Source organism: Rhinolophus hipposideros, assembly GCF_964194185.1.
Source record: "Rhinolophus hipposideros genome assembly, chromosome: 8".
NCBI lineage: Eukaryota > Metazoa > Chordata > Mammalia > Chiroptera > Rhinolophidae > Rhinolophus > Rhinolophus hipposideros.
Genome location: NC_138054.1, coordinates 68,303,646 through 68,319,590, shown reverse-complemented (window position 1 = coordinate 68,319,590; position 15,945 = coordinate 68,303,646). Strand labels below are relative to the sequence as shown.

Sequence of the window (15,945 nt, the reverse complement as noted above, 5' to 3'; positions counted from 1 at the left end):
TTCACCATATAAGGGAGTATGTGAAAAGTTTTAACAATTGCTTGCTGAGAACATCCAGTTCTCATTTTGAAAGGTTAAAAAGGGGAGAAAACAGAAAAGAAAGACAAGCTGCTGAGCACCACTACATTGAGCATGATGTGTCCCCGTTACCGTTTGTGTGTTTCATGTGAAGTATTGTTCTGATTAACTGACATCCTTGCTTACAAGTTTCACTAACCCTTTGGAGTTTAAGCACAAATGCACAAAGGGAAAAGAGGACGACCTGTTTGGGGTTCTTTTTTGCAAAAACAAAACAAAAACAGTCGCATGCTGGACTCTAACACCAAGCTTACACTGTGTGTGCGATACGGCTGAGCTGCTCCATAAGGCTCTATCTCTTGTCTGCCCAAGGCGTACCCTGCAACTCTGGTAAGTAGAAGCCTTTATGTTTTCTCTTCTCCTCTCCCTCTGTCTTTTTCTCCTTGTTTAGGTCAGAATGCCCATGTTTGGTAGGACTGAAATGGATTTCTCTGGATTATTTCCCAGCACAGCTCTTCCTGCCTATCCTCCAATTATGAGGGTGTTGGCAGGAACAGTGAGGAGTCTTTTCTCTTTGGCTAGATTCCAGGCCTTTCTTCAATATCAGCGTTCTGAAACTCTGTGACTCTCATAGAAGAAATAAGTTCGCAAAAGAATCTTTTCCTTTGTTATATTGTCTGCCTCTGAATAGTCTTTACATAGATTCATATATCTCAGAGTCATATGGTAATGCGATTTTCTCTTTAATCTCTATAGAATTAGACACCTGGTAGAGTCACATAACATATATTTACCTTATTTAAGGTAAACTCTACATTCTGGGTCAAAAAATGGGGGGAAATGGGAAATAACAATATTTTAAATGGTATGGAGAATTTGTCAGTTGTTCCATTATTTGAACAAATACAGCGAGATGGAGAAGTGAACCAAATCTGTTCCCTCATTTGCTGTCCATGCTGCATCTCTTGTAGTCTGCAATTAATCAAGCTTGCAGTCCTCAGTGCATGTTTTTAAAATCTGGGCGGACATAGATTTATTCATCAAGTGTTTACTGAACTTCTGGTACTGTTCATAGGCACCGAGTCCCTGCTGTTAGGGTGCTTATGTCTCACGGAGACAGAAATGACATGCATTTTTTAAGGGGCAGGAAAGTGATTGGCAGTTGCTTCCACAAGATCCTCCATGGATAAGTCAAAGAGTTAGATGAGAAATTAATACCAAACAAGGACAGATAAAACCATCTAAGAAGATGATGATAATGAACATGAACAAGAAGAGCTAGAAATTTGGGGAGGAATAAAAGTGATGAAGTGTTACAAGTGGTAAAACACTTGAATGACTTAATTTCTGAATATCATCACTTTGTGATATTCAAAATAGGCTTCAAAATAGGAATTCTTTTTTGGGGGAAGGGGTAGGTAAATAGGACTTGACTGGGGAACAGCGTGTACTTCCAGGACTCTTTCCAAGTCAAGTTGTTGTCCTTTCAATCTTAGTTGTGGAGGGCACAGCTCAGTTCCAGGTTCAGTTGCCATTGTTAGTTGCAGGGGGCGCAGCCCACCATCCCTTGCGGGAGTCAGACCGGCCGGCAACCTTGTGGTTGAGAGCCTGCGCTCCAACCGCCTGAGCCACCAGGCCGAACACAAAATAGGAATTCTTTAGGAGCTGTTTTTAGATTTTTTTCCAGGGGTAAATTAGATAATGTCTAAGGTTCGCCTTATTCACTGACCTCAGGAACTAATTTCTGTGTTATAAGATGCAACTCTAGGGTACTTATCTTCTGTGCTCTTCTGGGTCTGCCTGGGAGGGCGGAATAATAGCCCAAGATTCAGAATCAGACCTTGGTTTGATTCTGGAACTCACTTGTGATCTTGGACAAGTTACCTAACCTCTCTGTGCCTTATTTTTTTGTCTGCAAACTGAGGATTAAAATAATTGCTTTCCTAGGATTGTTGTGAGGATTAAATATCAGTGCTCAGTAAACATTTTAAGTGCTCAGTAAATCTATTAAGTGCCAAGTGGTAGCTGTAATCATAGTGTTTACTACCTATTCTAGCTCAGACCAGAAGAAAAGTTACTAGTGGTTCCAGAGGCCAGGGTCCCCAATCAGTTCCTTCCTTGACTTGGTACTTCCAATTCCTAGACCTAATTTGACTTTAGTTAACAGCAGTTGCCTTGGCAGATGCTAGCATTGACCACTGAGAGTATGACTGCCCCAGTTGCCAAGCAGCTGCTTGAAGTATATACACAGGGCCATTTACTGAGATACACAACTGTCGTGTGGCTACCAGGCTGCTGCAGTCTCTCTGCTAATCCTGTGGACCAGCCCTGCTGAACTCAGCAGCAGGGAAGTACCGCTTCAGGAGTCTTCTGCATGGGTTGCAACACTTTGACGTTGTTATACGGGGGTAAATTCTCATTTTGGGGAACTGGTATGTGCCTGTGAGAACCTTTGTGGTGATTTAGTCTTAGAAATAGCTGTTCTCTCACTTTCACTGCTTGCTACTTTGTAGAGCTTATCACTCAGATATGCTTAATGCTACCATGCCTCATGTAATCTGTGAACTTCTGGCCATGTTACAATTCTGCAGTTTAGAAAAATTCTTTTTCTTAGTATTAACACTGCCAGGCTTCAGAATATTTCCTACATATTGGGACTCACCCCAGGCCGGGTTTTTCCTGTGGTCAGAATTAGATATACTATTATATAGTTATTTGAATGAGTCCTTTCAACAGTTGTGCTTGTCTGATGTAGTTTTCTTTTTCATTTTTCCTTGCAGGGTTGCAGAGCAGTGGCTGGGGTGATTGACCTAGGCACAGTGGAGATATTTCCCATCTTCAGAGCCATGCAAAAGGGCCTCGTTGACCAAGACACAGGCCTCGTGCTCCTGGAATCCCAGCTTATTATGTCTGGCCTCATTGCCCCAGAGACCAGTGAAAAGCTCTCTTTGGAGGAGGGCCTAGCCAGAAAGCTCATTAATCCCCAGATGTACCAGCAGCTCCAGGAGCTCCAAGATACTCTGTCCTTAATAAGCAGGCTTACTGGGAGCAAAGGCCCTCTGTCTATAGTGGAAGCAATTGAGAAGAAAATAATCAGTGAGAGAATTGGATTGAAAATTTTAGAAGCTCACCTGGCAACTGGAGGTTTCAGTCTCCCCCCTGATGAGAATTATATTAACCTCGAGGAGGCTTTTCGCCAAGGCCTCGTTTCTGAATGGCTTCATTCAGCGTTAGAGTCTCACCTTAGGTCATCCAAGAATTTGATAGACCCCAACACAGCTGAGAAAATCAGTTTGATGGATCTGATGCAGAGATGTATTGTCCACCAAGAATTAGGTTTGAAATTTCTACCTGTCAAGCAACTGGCAGGGGGAATGGTGAGCTTGAAATCAGGCCGGAAGGTTAGCATTTTCCGTGCAGTTCAGGAAGGGCTAATAGATAGGCAGGTCACTGTCCGGCTGCTGGAAGCTCAGCTTTTTGCTGGTGGCATAGTAGATCCAAGAACAGGACACAGACTTACAGTGGAAGAGGCTGTGAGACATAATTTGATTGACCAAGACATGGCTTGTGCTATTCTCATCAGGCAGCTTCAGACAGGAGGCATCACAGACACTGTCACTGGACGTAGGCTGACAGTAGATGAAGCAGTGAGCAATGATTTAGTAGCTGCTAAGATTGCCCTTGTGATTCTGGAGTCCCTTTGGTCATTCATGGGGCTGCTATGGCCTGAATCTGGAGAGATCCTCCCAATTACAGATGCCCTGGAACAAGGTATTGTGTCGACTGAACTAGCTCATAAAATCCTTAGTGGCCGACAGCATATTAAAGCTCTGTTTTTACCAGCAACCACAGAGATTTGGTCCTGGAAAAAAGCAGTAGAAAATGGTGTACTGGACAAAGATCTTGCCAATGACTTAAAATCAATTTGCATACCTGATGTGATGCCCCACATGCAATTAGCAGATTCTTCAGAACAAAGCAAATTGAACATTAGCCCTGGATCGTCAAGTCTGTCATGCAGCAAGGGCCAAACTGAGGGCACGGCAAGCAGTAGCGAGAAGCTGTTGTTTCAGCTAATGACTCATAGCTATATTAACGTGCAGAATGGAGAGAGGCTGCTCCTGCTGGACAGTGAGCTAATAGAGACACTAACAGCAAGAGGTGAGCACCACGTAAGTCCTCCAGGGGGATGTGGAATTGGGCACGGGAGACCAGAAACTCGTGAGGAATTACAAGGATCGGTGAATGTGAAAACCACCGAAACTTTCTGTGAGGGGCTGACTGTGCGGCCACGTGTGTTCCCCTTTTCTTCGCAGAACAAAGACTATCCTGATCAGGCAAATTTCACCGAAGCAAAAGGCAAAAAAACCATTATAGAAACAGAAGTTTCCTCTATAGAGAACCCTGACAAGGACCTATTTGTAGGCGAACAAAAGGTGGAAAACCCGAATGTTGATCCTTTGAAGGTCACAGGTAAAGTTAAATCAGAGTTTAAACAGGTACCAAAGTCAGGTACCAAAAAGGAAGACCTAACAGAAATATCTACCAGAGAAAATGTCAGCAGAGGATGTCTCCTTCTGGTACCCTCTAAGGAAGCACAGGTGGTGGTAGGAAAAGAACCTTGTTCTGTTGAAACGTTGAAGGAAGAATGGGAGACTTCCTTTATGCGTCAGAAAGAACAAGCAAACACACTTGAAATTCAGCATCTTCCAGGTGAAACTGGAAGACTTCTCATAAAACCTCAAAGCAAAAAGTCACAATTTCAGGTAGATGAAACTCTAGATTTAGAAGCGGAACTAAAGTCTGAAAATGACATGAACATTCATTCACTGGACGAAAAGAAAGCCTTAAATAAAACATTTTCAGGAAGGGATGACCGTAAAGGACAAAACATTGCAAGTGGTGGTATGATGATGTTAGGAAAGACAGATGCGGAAGATGATGGCAGTGAAACTTCCCTCGCCTGCAGTCATCCTTCAGAATTGCTTGAAGAAGCTACTTTAAATATGTTATGTGCACAGTTACTCGATGGTGGTATCTCGCTTGAACAGACAGGTCAAAAACTCTTACTGAATGAAGCAGTAGCCCGAGGCATTGTGTCCAGTCACACTGCAGTGAAACTCCTGGGAAAGCTGAAGATGTTTCGGGGCTTCTTTGACTCGCAGACCTGCGAGTCTTTGACAACTGAAGAAGTCATCGATGAAGGCCTGATGGATGAGAAATTATTACACAATGTCCTCATGGCAGACAAAGCTATAAGCGGTGTCTTAGATCCCCGTACGCACACACTCTGCTCCGTGAAGGAAGCGGTTGAAGTTGGAATTCTCGACACACAAACAGCCACCAGAATTTTAGAGGGACAGGTGGTGACTGGTGGAATTGTTGACCTGAAACGAGGCAAAAAGGTTTCGGTGACTTTGGCCTCAAATCTTGGCTTGGTGGACAGTGCTGACCACACAGAGCTTATCAATCTGGAGAAAGCTTCCAAAGGCAGAGATGCTGAAGAAACAGTTAGGGAGAGATTAATTAGCTTACAAATGGAAACAACTGGAATTAGGGACCCTGGTAGCAAGGTCCCTTTAACAGTTATGCAGTCCATTGACAGAGGACTTCTGGGGAGAGAGGAGGCTGTTCAGTTGTTGACTAAGCAGGTGGTAGATGGAGGTATCATTCACCATCGATCTGGGATGAGACTTTCTGTTGATAATGCCTTTAAACATGGCATTATTGATGGAGATCTAGCCAAGCAACTCAAAAAAGTTGAGAACGTAAGCCTCCGTCAGTTTTTCCATCCTGAAACAAAGGAAACTGTTTCCCTCCCTGAAGCTATAAAATTAGGTCTTGTTACCCCAGACTTGAAAAGAGAAATCCAAGAAATTCAGGCCTTGACTGGAAGCTTTGTGGATCTCATTTCTGGCCAGAGATTGACCTTGGCAGAAGCTGAAAAAGAAGGACTGTTAACTAATAAAGCAATATTGTCTTCAGGAATGATGCATGGGATTGTAGATCCTGAGAATTACAGAATTGTTCCCTATTCAGAATTAGTAAAGAAATGTAAAATTGATATTGAATCTGGACAGAGATATCTAGAAGTAATTCCCTTCTCAGACATTAAAGATGGAGTGAGTGAAAAAGTACTGACATTGTCTCAAGCAACTCAGCTTGGAAAGGTAGACTTTGCATCTACACTGAAGGTTCTGGAAGCTCAGGCAAATACAGGGGGGATCATAGATATTGCCACGGGACAGAGACTGACATTGGCATCAGCTTTGGAACAGAAATTAGTGGATGAAAACATGGTCAGAATTATTGCGTCTCATCAGTTATTAAATGGAGGAATTGTTGACATATTTAATGATCAAAGAATGACTTTAAAGGAAGCTATTGAGAAAAGATTTATTAGTCCTGAACTGGCAACTTTGATCCAAATAGATACTTTAAAGTCCAGTGATCACGGGGCTCAGATTGAAAAGCAAGATGGAATTGAAGTATGTGAATTAAAGAAAGAAGTTCGAAGAAAGGAAATTTTAATCTCTTGTGATCAGACTGCTGAAATGAGTTGTGGTAAAGGAGAAAGTGAGAAATTATTTCAAATTGGAAGTCAGTCTGCACAAGAAAATGTTAAAGCAGGAGTTTCTGATGAGGAGTGGGCAGAAAAGAACAGGGAATTTTCATTAAAGGAATTGGAGTGCAAAGATCGGGATAAGAGGAGGGCTTCTCCAGATGCTAAAGATTGTGATTGTGAAGGTAAATCATTGGGCCAACATTCAGTGACACACTCTCACTCAGAAGTTTGTGGTTTTAAACTCAAAGAGGTAGCTAGTAATAACATGGAAAAAGATACAAATAAAGAGCAAGAAAAAATAGTGCCAGAAATAGAAATTATTTTTCATATGAGACAGTCTGTACCAGGTTTAGATCCTAAAGAGATAAGGGAAAACCAAGGAGAAATTATTTCAGAAGCACAAGAATCCAGTTGTGAAACTTCAGGCAAATTGTTGAGTGAGCAGGTTATGCGGAAACCAATGAATACCAGAGAGAAAAGGAAGAGAGCGAAGAAGAAGGTGATTGTAGAAGAAAGTGTCAAAACATGCAAATCAGCAGTTCTTTCAGAAGAAAAGTTGAACCAAGAAACTGCCATTAGAGATGATCACAGCTCCAGTACAAACAGTCAACCAGTGGAAATAACTGTAAGTGAAAAAGGGAAAGAAGCTGATAGAGAGCTGGGATTTTCTGTTCTTTGTAAAGCTGAAGACGCTTCTTCCCCAATAATACCCAAAGGAATTTCTGTAAGAAATCAAGATACTTTAACATTTTTCAACTCTAATCAGGTCAGTGAGGGAGAAGTCAAAAATGCAAGCCTCTGCTTGACTTTAAAACCAGAAGAAAATTTATCTCAAGAAATTACTGGTGGGGCCCAGAGAGAACCATTCTCTGCTATGACCCCAGGGCCTAAAGGGTTGCATTACCAGGAAACAGTTGGAAAAGCCCAAGTTGCAGACATATTCCAAATTTCCAAAACAGACAAGTCTTTCCAAGGAACCACCAGACAGGAGACCAACTATTATAAAGATTCCTGTGTTACTTCTAAGACTAAGGAAACCAAAAATCTGATTTGCTCATCTAATGAATATAAAGAAAAACCATACCAAGAAGTACCTTTTGACTCAACAAAATCTCTTATATTGGAAGAAATGACCATTTCTAGAGTAGACCCAAAAGAAGTCAGTGATGCGGAATTCTCAGAGAGAAAGGACCTTCATCATCAGGACAACAAAGGTGATAGTGAACTTTGTGGAATTCTTGAGTCTAAAATAGTAACAACTCAGGAAATAACTGGAGAGAAATTTCTAAAAACGTCAAACCCTATGGTTAAAGGGGCAGAAGCAGGGTCCTTTGAAGGCATAGTGACTCAGGGAGTTCCCAGAGTCTTGGTGTCGCTTCTTCCAGAGAAATTGTTCGAAGATGTGTGTCAGAAAGAGAGCACAGGGCAACAGGATGCCAGCATTAGTCCTACTATTGCGGAGACCGGTGAGGAAAAGACTGTGCCCCTCATACATCCTGCAATGAAGATGGAAGAGAAGACACCACAAGAAAAGCTCAGAGAAAGCCCTGGTAGAGAACAAACTCCTTTCATGACTGCACCCAAAGGAAAGGAAAACGAAGGAGTAAACCTGGAACCCTTCAGAGCAACTAAAGTAAGTTTCCCAGTGGTGTATTGTGTTGTAGATTGTTTTTTGAGGTATAATGCTAAAACTTTTGACTGGATATTAAGTTTGCATACATATAATTGTATGCATGCAGACATTTCAGGGCACTAGATGATTCTCCAAGGTATGCCAGTTTACCATTATCTGTTTTTAACACCGTCTTGGAAAATCAGGCAATGGCTCTGAATGTCTTTCTGAAATTTACAAGCGTTTTAAGTTAAAAACTAACATTGGAGCTAATTTGAAATACTGCGGTGATACTTGAAGTCAGAATAGCATTTGGAAACTGCTAAAATTATGCTTACAGATTGATAATTATGAACTTCCGCTCTCTAAGGAAGTTAATAAAATCAGTTTTTTGTCTATTGATTTGAGAAGACATAGATAAAATAACATGTTATTTCACCTACCCTAAGTGTAATAAAATTGTCCATCAGTAAGACCCAGCCTGCTTTAAAAGCAGACTTAAAGGAGAATGTCAGGTCTGAGTGAGATTTCTTTTTGGCTCCACAGAATGTATTTAACCGGCGACTCTGTCTAGAACATGATGAGAAGCTGGTATCCTATCTGTCTCTATTACGAGACATTGAAATGAGGACCAAACAGATTCAACCTCTGGAGCGAAGCCTATCAGAGCTGCAGGATCTGCTGTGTCAGGCCAAGGTAGGTTCTCAGAGACTTCCTCTAGGCCCACCAGCTTCGAAGAAAGAGACTGTTCAGGAAGAAAAACATGTTCAAGAACTACCACCATTTAAAGGACAAAAAATAGATTGAAAAGGTGTAACTGGAAATCTCTGAAGAACACCAGGAAATACTGGTCTCACAGGAACCACAGGAACAGCAGAAGAGACTCAAGGGAGGAGTAGTGAGCAGTATTAACTACAGTATGGAGACAGTACAATGAGGACAAAAAGGGAGATTGGCACCTGAAAGGCACTAGTGAGCTTGATAACAGTTTCAGTGGAGTGGTGGGATATAAACTAGGTTGCTGTGAGAATAAAAGGGAGATTGGAAGTAGGGGCAATTAATGTAGAGCATTCTTTCCAGAAGCTTGGTGATACAGTCAAGGAAAGAGGTAGGACACTAACTAGAGGAGATGAACCAAAAGAGGATTGTTTTGAGTCGATTTTTGGGCTAAGGAGAAAGAACCAGTAGTAAAGAACCGATAGGAAAACTTAGAGGAGAGAGGAAGTAATGGCTGATGAAATGAGGTTCCTGATGACACAGAATTAGACAGCTTTGGGGGGAGGAAAGGTAGCTCTTTCATTGGAACTAGAAGTTAAGAATTGTCACAGGATTGGCGTCACAATGAGGGCAGAGATGGTCGGGGTTTACCAGTTCTTTCAATATCCAGGGTATGGCTTTGGGTAGGGTTTCTGAAGGGGAAGAAAGGATGATGATGCCCAGGAGAACTATCTAGCTTTTCCATGGCTTATTTCTGGCCTCTCCACTGAGGGTCAGAATATTGTAAACTAGCTAAGGAGGAAGGCTAGCTTAGGATATTTTTATGTTCTTTGATTCTGCCCCCATGGAATTTGGGGTGGGAATCATCTTTTTGATTGACTTGTTTTGCATGACATATAAGGCAATGCCACCCTTGGAGATGCAGCAAGTTATAGTGGAAGGAGCACTGCGCCGAGTCAGAAAGCCTTCATCCAAGATCTGACTCTGTTGCTTACCAGCTGGGTGACCTCCGACCAAAAAAAGCTTGCATTTAAGTCCTGAAGGCATCTTTTCTGTAAATACAGAATTATAATATCTGCTCTGCCTGCCTATCTCAAGAATTAGTGATTAAGAGAACCAAATAAAGTAATGAATGTATATAAAAGCATTTTAGAATCCCTGAAGCCTGTATAGGCATGAGGTGAGGGGAAAAAAAAATGTGTTCACAGCTGATTCCTAGACAGCAAGATTTCTAGTTTTGATTTTGGAGGTAACTCCACTTTATCCCCTCAGGTTTTAGACAAGGAGCTAAAGGATCTGTCTACCTTGGTGAGTCAGGAATTAGAGTGTGTGAATCAGATTATCATCAGCCAGCCTCAAGAAGTCCCTACTCAGCTGTTGAAGGCTCTAGAGAAAGATGCCAAGAATCTTCAGAAGTCCCTCAGCTCTGTGAGTGACACCTGGAATTCTAGACTACTCCACTTCCAGAATGCTGTCGAAGTCAAAAAGGTAGCTTTTAGTGTTTATTCACAAAGTCTGTGCAGGCTTGGACATTTTTATAATCTAATTTGCCATTTATTTCTTAGACTAGAGTGTTCAATCAGCAGAAACAGCTAGAAGGCAAACTGCAAGACCTGAGAGCCTGGGTTGGCAATGCCAATCTTATTCTGAGTGGCAGGGAATATAACAGTGAGACAGACGTCAACGGCCTGAATCAGCATCTCCAACGGTATGAGGTAAACTCTGCACCCATTTTCTCAAGCATGTTTTATTTGTCCTTTGAGTTGTATCAATTTTGTTTTCCTGCTAGGGAAACCAGTATTGTACTTATCTTTCTTAGAAAGTCTGATTTTCCATTTCAGAAATAAGATCTGCTATGTTTAGTTTTTTACCCCTGGAACTTCGGTGATTATGATTATTTTTCCTTTCAGCTAGTTTCTGAGAAAGTCTACAGAATGACCTATCATTATCAACTTCATCTCCTCTTTGTAACTGAGCATCTAGTATCCATCCCTTGTTTCTATTTTGCCCAAAATCTAATCCCATGCCCACACACCAATTTCAGGACAATTTTTGATCAATGATCTAGATCATGGTTTGGCAAACTTTGCCTGTGAAGGTTTCAATATTTTAGGCCTCGTAGGTCATATGCAAATGGCCCATTTCTGTGGCAACCAATCAGCTCTGCAACTGAAACATGAAAGTAATCATAAACAGTATGTAAAGGAATGGTTATGGACGTGTTACAATAAAACTTTATTACAAAACTAGATGGCAGGCAGATTTGGCCCCGGGGGCTGTAGATTGCCAATCCTTAATCTAGGAAGATGCTTTTCTTCTTGTTAAGCCACAAATTGATTCTTTTTATACATCAATGAAAGAAAGGTACGGACTCTGAGATCCATATGAGCCAGAGCGTTTTCCCTCAGCATCGTTCTCTTTTGTGAGGGTTATACTTAAGATAATATTAGACATTACTCACACGGTTTATTCACCCTCTGCTCTAGATACCCTTCTCCTTAAACTCTTTAATATCAGAGCAGAACCAGAGATGCCCACTCTTTCTGTTCCATCCTCTCCCTTTTCCCCAGTCTTAAGAGAAGCAGACACAAAGGTTTGTCCATGGTCAGGCTCCTTGTATAGAACTTCATTCCTCTTCATCTGGCAAGAGTTGACTTGCCTTCTTTTTTCATACCCTTTTATCCAGATGTCATTGGAGGAATGAGTAGCATATTTATCTGTTCACTGACAGGGTGTTATAAAGAAGTGAGGGTGAGAAAAATTCCTGACGTAGTATGAGATATAAAAACATAGAGCGTCTCATACATTGGTTTCTTCCCCTAGTTGTAACTTATCTGAATTCTTTTATGGGAAGAGAGCCACAGTCTAAGCCTTGTTTTCCTAAGAGATAGTTTCCCAAATCCATGTGTTCACAGCTGAAGGGAGGATGGTCTTACGATAACTACCCAAGAAGCCCTCCAGCCTGCTTTGTAGGGTTGTTGACTGCTCTCAATTTCAAAGTGATAGAGATGTAGATATCGTAATTGTTTTTATTGCATCCAGTATAACATAGCTAATGGTTACTCAATGTTTGTGCAAAAATTACATGCTTTTAATTATCTGAAAACAGACCATTGTAGTGTCTAGGCACTTTTTATTGCTTTAAGGGAGCTATATCACTAAATATTATATAAGAAAATATGGCTGTAATCCTTTACAGTTTTAAAATGCATAAGCAACGTTACTTACTGTAAAAATCAAATTTTAGTGAACCACAAATAAATTCAATATTTTCTCACTTCTAACCTACCAGTAACTCACTGCTGGACAAATACAAATAGATTTTTGGACCTAAGAAAATATAATTAGACAGATATAGCTCAGACCAGAAATTCATGTTATACTTTCCAAAACTTAAAAAAATATATTTCAGATATCTCAGGTTGGCAGTAGTATAATTCTGTTAATATAAATGAATAAAAGCTTGCTGCATTTGGAAATCAGTATGCAGTAAAGGAAACCTAATTGTGATTTATGAGGCATATAGAGAGATCAGAAGTGAAAGAGACTTCCAGTTCTGATTTGGCTCTAGAAATTATCAGTGTCAGTTATAAAAATACAGGTAATTAACCTCTCATTGATTATGTCACTTCTTTGATTAGAACCAACAGCTTCTGCTTCAGCAGAGAATTAGAAATTTTCTTTCTTTCTTTTTTTTCTTTTTCCTTTCCCTATTTACCTTAGGATTTGGAACAACCCATGGCTGAAAGGAAATCTCAGCTGGATGCTCTTGCCTTTGATATTCAGTTCTTTGTCTCAGAGCATGCCCAGGATTTGGCCCCTGAGCAGAACCGCCAGATGCTGAGGCTCCTGAATGAACTGCAGAGGTCCTTCCAGGACCTCGTGGAGCAGAGTGCAGCTCAGATGAAGGCTTTGCAGGGCCGACTTCAACAAATGGAGCAGGCAGCCCGGGTCAAGGTCAGACTGAACCAACAGCTGGGCTCAGTTTGTCTTTTGGGATGTGCTCTGTTTGGGTTTTCTGGTCAGACTCCATCTGTCATGATTCCAGAAGTCTGCATTTACCGATTCTGAAATTTCATGTCATTCAGGCCGGTTTGGTTCTGGTCCAGGAGGCAGATGTTCTAGCTGTTTTTCTTGCCATGTTTTTGTTTTTTTGTGTGTGTGTGAGAGAATATGTGTGTTTATATGTGTATGCATGTGCAAGTATTTTCTTTTTAATGAGATCCGACTCTAACTGTGGTTCATTGTCTTTGACATTCAAATGAAGAGAACATCCCTAGCTTTTTTTTCTCCCTCAGCATTCTTTTGAAGGCTGGTAGGAACATTTAGCTACTCTGAGTCCTTGAGAAGAATGGTTTTGAATTCAGTTTTATTCCGGGGCTTTTAAAATAATTAACTGTAGGATTCATTGACAACCTTCAAACAGCTGACAAGGAAATTTTTATAAGAATCATATTTTTCAGCACCTTTCTTCAGGTGGTGCTTAGTGCTTATTCAACTATGGAAAATGGTGTGGAGAAGCAGGGGTAATATATTTTGGGGGGAAAATTAACAGTTTTTCCACATTCCATCACAACCGCCTTCTTGCAAAACTCAACATAATTGCATTAACGGTAATATAACCCTAGAATACCAAAAATAATTCTTATGCCGTTTCTGCTATTGGAAGAAATTGGAATTCAGAAAGACAATATTAGAATTGTGATTATCACCAGCAAATCCATCTCAGGGTCTTCTTTATTACATATTGTGTAAACTAGAATTGAGCTTTTGAGTCAAGCTTAAAGGAAATTAGGTTACTGAATTCCATATGTCCTCCATTACTGCTTACATATTTCAACTGTATTGAACTTGAAATAAAATACTAATGAAATACTTTAGGTTCCTTTCCAAATCTGAAAATTTACAATGTCCTACCTGGGGATTTATATAGCGTGGTATAGCCTGTGGGCAGTTAATGAAATAGTGTTGGTCTGAACCACATTAAGACACATCCCAGACCCAAGGGAGGCCCCTGAGCTTCAGCAAGTGATGAACTGCATGTGAACATTCTCTCTGAGCGCGTCATTAATTTCACTGTGATCATTAACCTTGTTGTCAGAAATGTGCTTCTTTCTATATTTGCTCTGAATGCATGTGTACGTCTCTGTGTTAACTTGTTTGCTTTGCTTTTTTCAGATTCAGTCTGCACCCATCCTAACCCATGAAGATCCTGTTTTACAGCTGAAGAGCTCTTAGGAGTTCTCTGCCAGAACCCTTCTATTTGTCCTAAAGAGGGGGAGAGAGGGCCAATTTGGGCGCCTGTTTGTAAGTGCAGGTGACTAAAACACCATCAGAAGGTCAAAACTGGTGGAAAATGGTTTTAGAAGTATGATCAGGAGAACACATCATGCTCAATTGCTCAATCAGGTGCTTCAGTGTCAGGCAACTGAGATGAGATCTGGAGCAAGGATTAGGCACAGAGACATATTCCCTTCCTCCCCTTGGGCCTGGCTTTTTTTTTTGATATCAATGTAGACACCTGAAGGACTGAGCCAGTTGCTAAGCTTGGACAGTTGCCTTCTTACAATAGACAAGGCCCTTATGCCTGGAGTATAAGCATTCCATTTAATGGGTGTCTGTATTCATGAGACATTTGATTTATAAAATCAGCTAAATTATTAATTATCAATTATCAATTAGCTTATGAATTGTCCAGTTTCTTGATTTTTTTTTCTCCTTGTCCAGTCCTTCTAATTTTTCACATTTGACTTAATATGTAGTGTATCATCTGGTTCTGGTGGAGGAATTGGTCAGAACCACTAATTTATTGTCATCACCATTATCATCTGTGGATTTTAAGCATCTGGACTCTTTGTTCCCTATTTCCAAGGATAATAACAGCAGTCTGGCAAAGGAGCTCCCAAACCAAAACCTGGGAGCAGTCTCACCTGAAATTACCCCCGATTTGAATCTAGGCCATGGACCCAGATCAGATTGTTCAGATGAGGGGAGCTTTCTGAATATGATTTCTGTGCTTTTTCCTGTTCTAGTCTCCCACCAACTTTTCCATCCTTGACGTGTAACCTTCCTGTTTTATATTTCAGAGTGTTATCTTGTATTTATAAAATGAGAGTTATTAATTGTCTCTTGACCCCTTTGCATTTTAATTAGACCCTGAAGAAACAACAAAATACTTGTCACCAGAAACTGGAGGATCTTTGTAGCTGGGTAGAACAGGCGGAAAGAGCATTGGTGGGCCATCAAGGTAGAGCTGCCCAGCAGGATCTCTCTGCTTTGCGGAAGAACCAAAGTGACTTGAAGGTCAGTATGAATTAATCCATTTTTTTCCCTTCCTTCCACAAATAGTTCTTAAGGCTCGCTATGTGCCAGGCACAGTGCTCAGTGCTAGCAACATAATGGTAAACATCCCTGCTATCATGAAACTTACCTTCTAGTGGGAGAGACAGGTATTACACAGATAATCACAGAAATGAACTGTCATATCTATAAAGGAAAAGTTACATGAGAACATATAACAGAGGCGCAGTCTAGTCTAGGATGTTAGTAAAAATTGTCTTGAAGAAGTGTCACTTAAACTGAGAAATGGAGGATACCTAAGGGTTAAGGCATGAAGAGGTGGGAGAAGGAAAAGAATATGCCAGGCATGGGCCTGTGCATCTTGAGGTAGGAATGGGATCAAGAATAATAGTCAAGAACTGAAAGAAAGCTAGTTCATTTGGACTGCAAAGAACAAAAGCAAGATTAGTGAATGATGAGGCTGAAACAAGGTGGTGCCCATATCATGCTGGGACTTGTAGGCTACATTAAGGACAAGGAGTGATAACCAAGAGAGTATAAAGGCCCAACCAGGCCTCAACTCAGCTAAAATTCTGTTGGCAACTTTGTTTTATAGAGGAATGATCTCTGAGGAAAACTACAAATAAAAATCCCTGCTATTCAACATGTTTGTAGGCCGCATTCTTCTTTTTTATCTTCACTAAATGTTTGCTTAGAAATTTACATTTTGCTTAGAAAATTAAATATTAGAAAA

General features: G+C 40.8%; 1 protein-coding gene across 19 annotated transcripts in view; it reads left to right on the top strand.

Annotated features, from left to right (window-relative positions):
* MACF1 (microtubule actin crosslinking factor 1) overlaps window positions 1–15,945 on the top strand; it is a 312,440-nt gene that overhangs the window by 193,764 nt on the left and 102,731 nt on the right. For 14 of the 19 annotated variants that reach the window (XM_081054964.1, XM_081054958.1, XM_081054951.1 and 11 more), the window contains 6 exons: window positions 2,799–8,216; window positions 8,742–8,891; window positions 10,185–10,400; window positions 10,478–10,627; window positions 12,636–12,869; window positions 15,066–15,215. In XM_081054964.1, the coding sequence (XP_080911090.1) occupies window positions 2,799–8,216; window positions 8,742–8,891; window positions 10,185–10,400; window positions 10,478–10,627; window positions 12,636–12,869; window positions 15,066–15,215 (6,318 nt within the window). The remainder of the gene's footprint in view (window positions 1–2,798; window positions 8,217–8,741; window positions 8,892–10,184; window positions 10,401–10,477; window positions 10,628–12,635; window positions 12,870–15,065; window positions 15,216–15,945) is intronic. The other 5 variants (XM_081054961.1, XM_081054954.1, XM_081054959.1 and 2 more) reach the window with 2 other exon arrangements.